The sequence below is a fragment of the Hylobates moloch genome, unplaced genomic scaffold (genome assembly GCF_009828535.3).
Source record: "Hylobates moloch isolate HMO894 unplaced genomic scaffold, HMol_V3 SCAFFOLD_10, whole genome shotgun sequence".
Lineage (NCBI taxonomy): Eukaryota > Metazoa > Chordata > Mammalia > Primates > Hylobatidae > Hylobates > Hylobates moloch.
The window spans coordinates 4,894,012-4,906,617 of NW_026652285.1; the positions used below are offsets into that span (position 1 = coordinate 4,894,012).

Below are 12,606 nucleotides of genomic sequence, written 5' to 3' on the forward strand. Positions count from 1 at the left end.
ATTTATTGAGTTATTACTATGTGCCAAGCACATGCAAAGTGCTTTATATAGATTTCATCCAACCTTCAAAAAGAGCCCTGTGAAATGTGATAATCTCCATTTCAAATGATAAAACCGAGGTCCAGAAACTTCCTAATTTACCCAAAGTTACAATGAAATAACTGACAGAGCCAGGTTTCAAGCCTAGGTTTGCCGTACTCAAGAGCTCTTGCTCTTAAACATTACAGTGTACTGACTGTGCACGCACACTCTTACCCATACCTACAGTCCAACTAAACCAACTGCATTTATTTTCAGGATGGAATCTGAAACACTTTCCCATTTTTCTATTTCAAAATTTTATGTGTGCTTATTGCTATTTTCCTATGATGAACATGTATTGTCTTCTTTTTTTAATTTTTTGTTTTGTTTTTGAGACGGAGTTTCACTTTTGTCACCCAGGCTGGAGTGCAATGGCACGATCTTGGCTCACTGCAACCTCCGCCTCCCAGGTTCAGGCGATTCTCCTGCCTCAGCCTCCTGAGTAGCTGGGATTACAAGCGCCCACCACCATGCCCAGCTAATTTTTGTACTTTTAATAGAGACAGGGTTTCGCCATGTTGGCCAGGCTGGTCTTAAACTCCTGAACTCAAGTGATCTACCCACGTCAGCCTCCCAAAGTGGTGCTGGGATTACAGGCGTGAGCCACCACGCCTGGCAGATTTTTTTTTTTTTTTTTTGAGACAGGGTCTCACTGTGTTGCACAGGCTGGAATACAGTGGCACAATCACAGCTCACTATAGCCTCAAACTCTTCAAACTCCTCAAGGTGGGGGGATCGCTTGATCCTCCCACCTCAGCCTCCCAAGCTAGGATGAAAGGTGCATGCACCACTACACCCAACTAACCCACCTTTTCTCTCTCCCTCCCTCCCTCCCTTCCTTCCTTCTTCCTTCCTTCCTTTCTTTTTTTTTTTTTTTTTTTTAAGAGATAGGGTCTCACTCACTATGTTACCCAGGCTCATCTCAATTTCCTGGCCTCAAACAATCCTCCCACCATGGCCTCCCAAAGAGCTGGGATTATAAGGCATGACCCACCATACATGGCCATATATTGTCTCTATAACAAGAAAAGGTCTTTATAAAAATGTTTTATTTAGCATACAACATAATCAAGATATAAACACTATCATAGTATCTCCAGCATGATCCAGAGAAGAGAGTGCCTGGACCCACAAACAAGAGCATCTAACTGTGGGATAGGTATGTCCCTCCAGTGAAGATGAATGGGCTGGGATATCATGCTTGATCATATCAGCCATGAAAAGTGGCCAGCTAAGTCCCCTTGATCTCATTCTATACTCTTCAAACAACAACCTGATTATAATTTGACTTCCTATGTAGATTTTCTCCAAAAAAAAAAAAAAGGAATGCTCTTTTGAGTACCCTAATGCCACTAGTAAGATATTCTCTTAAGAACTGAGACTATCTTGAAACTATCTTGGCTAGATGATTATCCAAGGCAAACACACAATTCCAATCTTTGGCAGTTATAGCATAAAAATACAAAGCATGGAATTTAAAAGTATCCTTAAAATAGCTATATAAATCATTTAACTCCAAGCAAGTTTCTCCTAAGAAATAATGAGAAGATATTTGAAGTAAAAGTTGAGCATCCTTAATCCAAAATTCTAAAATCTCAAATACTCCAAAACCTGAAACTTTTTGAGTGCTGGCATGACACCACAAGTGGAAAATTTCAGCACAAAAGCACTTAACACAAACTTTGTTTCATGAACAAAGTTACTAAAAAGATTGTATGAAATTACCTTTAAACTATGTGTATAAGGTATATATGAAACATAATTAGATTTTATGTTTAGACTCGGGTCATATCCCCAAGATATCTCATTATGTTTTTGGAAATATTCCAAAATCTGAAAAAATCCAAAATCTGAAACACTCCTGGTCCCAAGCATTTTGACTAAGGGATACTGAACCGCTATGGTGTTTACAACATAGGGGCTATGGATGAAGGGGGCCACCACTTAAATTTCTCATTTTTGACATTTTTCTCCTTTCTCCTTAAAAAGAAAAGTCTAATTATCTGTATCATCTTGGAAGAATCTGTCATTTGGTGACTTATATACTTGTAGCGTTTATCTGGTATTCATTTTACCTTGGAAAAATCCAGAACAGCACTGTTTAAAATAACTTTCAGCAATGATGGGAATGTTCTAGATCTGTGCTGTATAATTCAGTACCCATAAGCCATATGAAACTACTGAGCACTCAAAATGTGTCAACTTTAAGTATGGAATAATTTTTAAATCAATTTAATTTTAATTTAAATAACCATATGAGACTATTGAGTACTTGAAATGTGACTAGTATAACTGAAGAATTTTTAAATTTCATTTAATTTTAATTAGCTTAAATAGCCACATGTGGCTAGTGGCTACTATATTGAACAGTTCTGGCCTAGAAGAATTCTGAGATATTATTTATATTAATTCTCTCTTTTTTTCTTTTAAGAATTGAGAAAACAAAGCCCATTAATCCACAGCTTACTTCTGGTTACTCATTAATATAAAATTACACTTGGAAATTTTGCAAGATCGATAAAATTGCACATGAAGTGCGGAGCATGGCCACAGTTGCAAGAATCTTACCTGGAAGTAGTTGCAGTGTGCATAGGAAGAGGCAGTGGGAGTGACACAACTACTTAGAGCATCCATGTGGGTAGGAGAACAGCACTGTAGCACAGCTGGAACAAATTCAAACACAGAAAGCCATCAACCACAATACATTTCTATAGCATTCAAGGAGCTCCCGTCTTTCAACATGGAAAGAAATCCAAATTTGAAGAACTTCCTTTGTATGTCTAACAAAATATTTAGTCCAATTAGGTGGTGTTATTTATTGAGAACAACACAGTAACAAAATAATTTTAAAGGTCTTTAAAAGGGTCATGTCTGATGTCTATTTTTATAAATGATTTCTTTAATACCTAAGCATTTTGTTACCTTTTTAACCAAACGTATATTCTTATTGAAAGTAATTTCATTTTATTGAAAATAGAGGAATATATTGAAATTCCAAAATAAGTATTTCAATCATTTCAACAGTAAAAACTATTTGGAGGGTGGAGTGTTTTAAAAGAGTAAAATAACTATGAAATATTCTCCAAATGTTCCACCATTAAACAATGCATCCAGTAGAAATGTATACAAAAATGTTTTAATAATTTAGGCAAGTGGTTAGGAATGCAGATCACAGAGCCAGACTGCCTGGTTTTGGAGCCCAGCTCCACCAGCCTGGGTTTACAGCCCAGTGTAAATTTGAGCATGGTTAATCTCTGTGTACCTCGGTTTCTGCATCCTATTAAAATAGAGATAATAACAGAATAATAGAACCTACCAAATATGGTGGTTGTTGTGATATAAATGAGCTAATATCCATAAAGAATTTAGAAGCGTACTGGTACACAGTAAGCAAACAAGAAGTGTTAGCTGCTATTGTTTTAACTGAAGAAACACATTTTCAAAACTTTCCCTTTATAGTCAGGACACTGTGAAAAAATTGAACTGTTGGTACTAGCAAAGTTACTTACAGATGCAGTCTTAATAATAGGTTGAGTCTGCTTTTTTGTAGAGACTCTCCAGTATAAGTGAGAATCAGTTATTAATATCACAACTGTGGATTAAACAGAGGATGGTGTATATTGAGCACCTACCCTGTTCCAGGCACAGTAGTAAATGCTTTACATATATTGCCTTTACAAAACAGGTAAACTAAAGCTCAGTAATATTAAGTAATTTGCCAAAAGTCACAAAGCTGGAAGTGACAGAGTCAGTAATTAAACTCCAAAGCACACGCTCTTTGACATACCACAATACAGCGAGGCGTGGTGGCTCACTCCTGTAGTCCCGGCACTTTGGGAGGCTGAGGCAGGTGAATCCCTTCAGCCCAGGAGTTTGAGACCAGCCTCGGCAACACAGTGAAACCCCATCTCTACAAAAAATACAAAAATCACCCAGCCTTGGCGGCACATGTTTGTAGTCCCAGCTACTCAGGAGGCTCAGGTGGGAGGATCACATGAGCCTAGGAGGTAGAGGCTGCAGTGAGCCATGATTGTGCCACTGCACTCCAGCCGGGGTGACAGAGTAAGACTCTATGTACAAAAAAATTTATATATATAGATATATATATCTATATATATCTCTCACAATAATTCCCTAAGCTAAACCCTCTTCCTGAAATGTAACATTTGTAGTTTTACTAGAATTCTACTTGCCAAATATCTTTAAAGGTGTCTTTATCAATAAGGTGGCAACTCTCCCTTTTTATGTCCACATTTTTCATGTTTTGAGTGTGCTAATAAAATTACTAATCTCATTATTTAATCTTTAAAGGTAAATTGACCTAAGAATTTTTAAAAAATAACCGAAATGCTTCCCTATTTCTCCATGCTATTGATTTTTAAAACATCAGAAGTTCATGAAGATATACTAGAAATAAATATTTTCTCTTTGAGAAAATAAAGGTTATTTTTTGGATGACTTTTTTTTTTTAACAATTTCAGTGACTTTAAAAGGCCATATATTACTAAGATTGCCTCATAAAATTCAAGCTGTTATCATTTCCAATACAGGTTAGCTGAACAGGTTCTTAGATTTGATCCTTTGAAGGTTATTCAAATATATATTTTAAATGTTTCGGATTTGAATTTGATTTCTCAAAGTATCTGACAGCACTAATATTCTAGAAAATAAATTGAATCCAAATAGCTAAACACCAAGCAGGATCTGTGGAGCTTGCCAAAACTCGGGAAGGGTAAAAAAAAAAAAAGTTTTTTCCCCTAGAGTTATAGCAGCTAAGGAAAATCTAGCCACCTAGTGGTAGAGAAAGACTTGGGAGCTGCAGGTCCATTCCATCGGGGTACCAAAAAGCTGTGTTTCCTTACAGATAAATCAATAAAAGGTATTAGCTTTATTGTTTGGAAGTTTCTGACTCCATTGGTTACACATTTTGAATAGGTGTAAAAATGTACTTTAAAATAAATTTCTCAGAGAAATAAACTACAATATATAACAGAGAATATGTTAATATGTTTTTGATAGCTTGATAGCTGAGTTAGTAACTCAGGAAACAGCAAAAAAGTAAATGTTCTTTAAAGTATCCAGTAACAAATGGAAAGTAAAACCGAACCTGTATGAAGAAAATGAGGACTTGAATAGATTGTACTCCAAAAAGATTCCTCAGTGGCTATTCCTTACCACTGTAGTCGTATTTTGTATAGTCAACAAAATAGAACAAAGTAAAGTAAGTTTACTGAATATGAAAACCTAGGCATAGAAATTTGACTATGTGCCTAGTATATGAAAAAATAAGCTACTGTGCATTATGAAAGCACTGACATTTATAAAACTTAGTTTATCACTATGTCCTAAGATACATTCATCTGCACAAAGAACTTTCAGTGTCTTCCTGAAGGCAGTGTTCAGTTGAGGCATTAAATTCCATGTAGAAAGAAAAACTGAAAATAATTAAAAGAATTCCATTTCAGATATAAATATAGGCATTAATGACATTTTCAAAAAATTTGTAAGTAATTAAAAAAATGTTAAGCCAGAGTTACTAAAAATTATTGCTCCCGCTATAGGTGAGGCAAACAAGTTAATATACTTTATCCTATGGAAGTGATTCAAATATAGAATTAAAATATTTTGAATTTGAATCTACTCCAGAATAGTATAATGTCAACAGTGAGAAAATACCCAATAATATAAATGCTCAAAAGAAAAAACATCATAATAGTATATTTAACTTCAAGATAAGTTCCTATAGCAACTAGAACCCCAGTATCTCCTCATTTATGGTGAGGTAAAGAAAAGGTCTTCTGAGTTTATACCCCAAAGTGAAAGCAGGCATTTGAAAAGATATCTGTACACCCATGTTCAACATAGCAAAATTTACAACAGCCAAAAGATGGAAGCAACTCAGTATCCATCAACAGATGAGTGGATGAACAAAATGTGTTACACATATACAATGGAATATTATCCAGCCTTTAAAAGGAAGAAAATTCTGACACATACTACAATATAGATGAATCTTAAAGACATTAAGTGAAATAAGCCAGTCACAAAAGGACAAATATTATACGATTCCTCATGTAAGGTTCCTAGAAAAGTCAAATTCATAAAAACAAAAAATAAATTAGAGATTACCAGGGGTTGGGGGAAACTATTGCTTAACGGGTACCAAGTTTCATTTGGGTGGTGAAAAGTTTTGGAAACAATGGTGAGGGTTGCATAATATTGTGAATGTAAGTAGTGTCAATGAATTGTGTATATATATATATATTTTTTTTTTTTTTTTTTTTTTTTTTTTTGAGACAGAGTCTTGCTGTCGCCCAGGCTGGAGTGCAGTGGGGTGATCTCGGCTCACTGCAGGCTCTGCCCCCCTGGGTTCACGCCATTCTCCTGCCTCAGCCTCCCGAGTAGCTGGGACTACAGGCGCCCGCCACCTCGCCCGGCTAATTTTTTGTATTTTTAGTAGAGACGGGGTTTCACTGTGTTAGCCAGGATGGTCTCGATCTCCTGACGTCGTGATCCGCCCACCTCGGCCTCCCAAAGTGCTGGGATTACAGGCGTGAGCCACCGCGCCCGGGCCCAATGAATTGTATCTTTAAAAATGGTTAAGGTGGTAAATTTGGATGGGTGCAGTGGCTCACATCTGTAATCCCAGCACTTTGGGAGGCCAAGGCAGGCGGATCACGAGGTCAGGAGTTCGAGACCAGCCTGACCAACATGGTGAAACCCCATCACTACTAAAAATACACAAATTAGCCGGGTGTGGTGGAGCACACCTGTAGCCCCAGCTACTCAGGAGGCTGAGGCAGGAGAATCACTTGAACCCGGGAGGCGGAGGTTGCAGTCAGCCGAGATCACACCACTGCACTCCAGCCTAGGTGACAGAGTGAGACTCTGTCTCAAAAAAAAAAGATGGTAAATTTATATATTAAATATATGATTCCACTTATATAAGATATTTAGAATAGTCAAACTCATAGAGACAGAAAATAGAACAGTGGTTGCTAGGGACAACCTCTCCACCTCAGGGACAGGTTGGCATTCTCTAATGCGGAGTTAGTGGTTAGCAGGTACAGAGTTTCGGTTGGGGAAGATGAAAAAGTTCTGGAGATAGACAGTGGTGATGGTGAATGTACTTAATGCTGCAAAACAGCACCCTGAAAAATAGTTAAAGTGGTTAAGTTTTATGTTATGTATATTTTTAAAAAAGGTAAATATGATTGTATTTTTGCTTAGTTTCTCCTGGCAGAGGAGAGAGAGAGCTTCCTGGTGCTAAGTGCCTCTTTTCCATAAGCACAAAATCAAGTATTTTCAGAGAAGCAATACAGACTGCCTGAGAACAGGAGTAACAGCACCAAAAAGCTCTTATAATTCTATATTCTATATTTATGTACATTAATGTAGGATTAGAAGCCTAAAGATCACACCTATAGAATTTAAATGTACTTTAAAACAATAATCAGTAACTCTTTTTGCCCAAGGGCCAATTCAGAAAAATCTTAAATGATAGGAGATACATATATATATACACATATATATACACACATATACATATGTTTTTAACCTAGAACTGCATGCCAAAATGGATAGATATTTTCTTTTTCTTTTTCTTTCCTTTTCTTTCTTTTTTTTTGAGACACAATCTTGCTCTGTTGCCCAGGCTGGTCTCGAACTCCTGGCTTCAAGCAATCCTCTTGCCTTTCGGCCTCTGAAGGTGCTAGGCTACAGGCATGAGCCACCATTCCTGGCCAGATATATATTTTCTAATAAAAATTAAAAATATCACGTGTACCTTGGGGGAAAGCATATATTCTTATAAATTGTTATTTAGCCTTTAAAGTGTTAATATCTAGGCTTATTTACTTTTTTGAGACAGGGTCTTGATCTGTTGCCCAGGCTGGAGTGCAGTGGCGCCATCTCAGCTCACTGCAGCCTCGGCCTCCTGGGTTCAAGTGATTGTCCTGCCTCAGCCTCCCAAGTAGCTGGGGCTACAGGTGTGTGCCACCACACCCGGCTAATTTGTGTATTTTTAGTAGTGATGGGGTTTCACCATGTTGGTCAGGCTGGTCTCAAACTCCTGACCTCAAGTGATCTGCCTGCCTTGGCCTCCCAACGTGCTGGAAGTACACTGTGTCCAGCCTTCTAGGACCATTTAAAAGACAGCTGTTGGACAGGTACAGTAGCTCATGCCTGTAATCCCAGCAACTCAGGAGGCTAAGCAGGGGGATCACTTGAGGCCAAGAGCTTGAGAACAGTCTGGGCAACAAAGCAAGACCCTAGCTGTACCAAAAAAAAAAAAAAGTGTTTTAATTAGCTGGGCATGGTGGTGTGTGCCTGTAGTCCTAGCTACTTGGGAAGCTGAAGTGGGAGGATAGCTTGAGCCCAGGAGTTCAGGCTGCAGTGAACTATGATCATGCCACTGCACTCCAGTCTGGTGAGAAAGTGAGACCTTGTCTCTTAAAAAATAATAAAAATAAAAATAAACACAGCTTTTAAAACACTTGATCCTTTACATGTAAATAGTGTTTAAATTTTACAAAGCCTATTCACATATATTAATTTATTTAATTCCTCACTCAAACTATTAAGGCCACTTCATAGAAAGGGAAATGAGGCCACATAACATGATATAATCCACTGAAGTTCATATCCAATGATTAACTGCAAACCTGGGACTAGAACTAGTTCATTCCATTCAATAAATTATTTACTCAGTGCCCATTACATCAACCACTATGCTAGGTGTAGGGGGATACAGAAATGAATTAGAGGCAGCCCCACTCCCCAGAGCCCCCAGGCTGAACCTCCCACTCTAGCAATTGGAGTACATTCTCTCTACTTGGACAGGGTGAGTCAATAACCCAGAGCAATCCCAATGCCACCAGCAGCATACAAAGGTAGATTCCCCTACCATTGCTCTTGTCCACCCTATCTGGGAAGAACTAACTCTGAGGAAGAGATATACCAGAAAAAATGATCTCAAAAGAAAAACAAAGCTAAAAAACAAAAGATCCTCTTCATGAGAGGCAGGCAGACAGGCAGGGGGGCAGGCGAGCACAGTGGCCAAAAGAACAGACTCTTGAGTCAGATTGGATTTGTTTCCAAGCCCACAGCTTCCTAGCTGTGCCTCAGTTTCCTCATCTATAAAATGAGGATAATTACACTATTTTATAAAAGTATTATAAGGATTAAATGAGTGAATATTTAAAGAGTACTAAGAACGCTGCCTGGTCATAGTTATTACTATATAAGTATGTGTTAATAAAAAAAGAGATGAAGGGTAGCTACAAATTTACTAATCACTGCCTTGAGTTTAAAACTTTGAAAAAAAGGCAAAGTTGATTTTGAGTCTATTCAGCATTAAAGAAAAACAATTCTCAATATAGGATTATATATATAAAGATGAATATTCTTAATGTATGTTCAAATATATAGTAGAGAATAAGTAAAATTAAAAGGTTTAAAATGAAGTTCTTCATAAAAGAGGAAAATTAAATTACAGTTGCAGGCCAAAAATAACATCAGAGGAAAAACTGAATTCTAGATAAGGCAAGAATAAAAAGAGTCAACTAATGCTGGATCTACAAAATTTTGCTTTTGAAGAAGTGGTAAGAATGGAAAACTGACACTTCAAGGGAGGAACAACAAATATAAAAAATGACTCCAGTCTGCTTCTAACGTGAGAAAGAAAAAAAAATGATTCCAATGAGTCATTTTATGAGTTAGTCTGATGGCAACTTTTTAGTTTCAATGTTTGACTTTACTAGATAAATTAATAATTTATGAAATATTATAATATTCAAAATTTACTGGTTATATTATTTGAAGATCAGATCCAAGTTTATTTTTATAACACAACTTTTTTTTTTTTTTTTTTTTTTGAGACAAGGTCTTGCTCTGCAATGGCACAATCACGGATCACTGCAGCCTCAAACTCCCGAGCTCAAGCAATCTTCCCACCTCAGCCCCCAAGTAGCTGGGACTACAGGTGCTGCCACCATACCCAGCTAATTTTTCTATTTTTAGTAGAGACTGGGTTTCACCATGTTGGCCAGGCTGGTCTGGAACTCCTGGCCTTAAGTGACCCACCTGCCTCGTGAGAATGATACTCTATTTAATTTTGGTAAAGTCATTTGTAATACTCTTCATAAATAAGTACTCACTAAATATTGGTTAAATTGCTCACTACTTTTTATTTCCTTCACCCATAACTTGGAGGAATTAAGTGTTTCTAGGGTATTTTTATGGCACTTTCTTTTCCATTGCAAGTTTTTTGTATTAACGATAAAACTTTTCATTTACAAAGTACTTCAGAATGTTCAAAGCAGTTTTGCCCACATTATGTACTAGAAGTCATCATGAGATTTCTTATTCTCATAATCTCAGAAACTTTACAGTTATTTCAATTATCCCTATTAAAGAAGACAAAACAAAAATTCAGCTAACACAAAATTCTCTATATCCTGTATACTATAAAAACATCAGCAGCACTTACTTGTTCTTTTTTTAAAGCCTCCTTCCTAATTCTTACCTTAAACACTTGGAGACAACTCCCAATTTATAATTTACATCAGGCTAAAATAAAATATTTTTAAAACAGCATGTCCAAATTTAATAATAATTTTAACAAATAGCAGTTCTATAATAAATATTAACTATAATATTTGTAGTGGTTTTAGTGAATAATACATGAGTACTTCTCATAAAATTTAGAGCCAGTAATTTCCATGAGGATTGCTTGAAACTTGGAATACATTTTCCAGGCTGGAATGCAGTGGCACAATCATGGCTTACTGCAGCCTCAAACTCCTAGGCTCAAGCAATACTCCACCTCAGCCTCCCAAGTTGCTGGGATTACAGGTGTGAGCCACCATACCCGGCCATCTTGTTTTCAAAGATTGTACATGTATTTTGGTTCTTCAAAGAAGTAGCTGGGCAAATCTGGGGGAAAAATTAGGCCTTAACCATTTTCTATGTAACATGGTAAAAAAAATTTTTTTAATTTCTAATAGGCAAAATGATTAAAAGTGCAAAATCATCCTTACTTCATGTAATTCCCTCCTTTTCTTTTCAACACCATTCACCAAAAGAGTAACAGCTCTGAAAATCTATAAAACTCAATCTAGATGATTTTAATATCATTAAACTTAAAACATTTTGGGAAAATAATCCCTTTCACTGCTAAATTTAGGTACAATGAGCCAACGATACAAGTATATGGTTGGATATTAGCAGCTAGAAAATAGTACTAATAGTACTATTACAAATAGAACAGTCACCAGATTTATAATTTTGTTTTGTGTGTATACATTTAGTTTTATTGTAACAAAGTAACTTGTCCACTTTCAACCTTTAAAACTGAGCATCATCTTTCCTTTCCAGTGAAACAAAAAGAAAATTTAAAAATAAACAGGATAAAAATTACAATAGAGAATGTCAATTCCAAATAAGATCCTAAAGGCTCTGCAGATTCTCCCACTGAGTGGCAGGGCTCAAGTCATCATTGGTAGAGAATTTATTTTAAAAAGTGTCAAACTGCAAAGGATGTCTGTCAAATATCACAATTAAACATGCAAAAGGAGAAGCCATGTTGTCAAAATGCCCACTTAACCCACCCAAACATCTCAAACCCACCCTTTGCTGACCTTCTATAAACACATTTTTTAAGTTTTGTTTTGTTTTGTTTTGTTTTTTAACAAGAGAAAGTAGACAGATACATGTTGGTAAATGCTAAATGTTTTCATTTAGAGAAAGGAGGAGAAAAGCTAGAATTCTGGGCACTGCCACACAGGGGCCTCACACCCTCCAGCTTCCAGCAGAGAGAAGGGAGGAGGTTTTTCTTTTTTTCCACAGAGCTCAGCAGTGTTGATTCCATACAGTTTTTGTTCAGACAAGAAGGGATAAAAATGAATTTCGAACAGAAAGGGGTAGAGACTCTTTTCCCATTGTATTCTGCTCAAGGTATTTCCCCCAAATAAGTTGAGAATCATGGTGTAGAGAAAAGAGACCTCAAGAACAGGGCGACTGAGCACAAGAGGAAAACAAACAAAACAAAACCAAAAAAAACTGCAACTTGCTCCCAGGGACTGGAGAAAATTTTTAAAAAGGAAGGTCGGAATCCATCAGTGTTCTATTAGTCATCCTCTCCTTCATCCTTCTCTCCTTCCTCCCCTTCATCATCATCTTCATCTTCTTCATCTTCCTCCTCATTCCCTTCTAATCAGTATCTTCTAATCCTTCCTCCTCTTCATCATCATCATCTTCTTCTCCTTCTTCATCATCCATATCGGGAACCAAGTAGTACTGTAATGGGTGTGGTCAAATATCATCTTTGATGACCTCTCCTAATTCATCAGCACCTGCATCAGAATGGTCAGTAAACCAGGTAAAGAAGTTCCCTGGTTCCTCATGCTGCCTCTTCCTGCTGGCTTTATTCTGCGTTTAACTTGAACGCTTTGTCAAATCCATTCCAGATTTCCATTTGATTTCAGTGGACTTTGAAGATGGATCACCACTCTCATTCAGATGAAA

The 12,606-nt window shown here is 36.9% G+C and overlaps 1 protein-coding gene across 1 annotated transcript in view; it reads right to left on the reverse strand.

Moving 5' to 3' along the window:
* The window catches only part of HSF5 (heat shock transcription factor 5), a 70,236-nt gene that overhangs the window by 42,661 nt on the left and 14,969 nt on the right, over positions 1 to 12,606 (reverse strand). Inside the window, exon 3 of the mRNA XM_032162713.2 lies at positions 2,650 to 2,744. Within this exon, the coding sequence (XP_032018604.1) occupies positions 2,650 to 2,744 (95 nt within the window). The remainder of the gene's footprint in view (positions 1 to 2,649; positions 2,745 to 12,606) is intronic.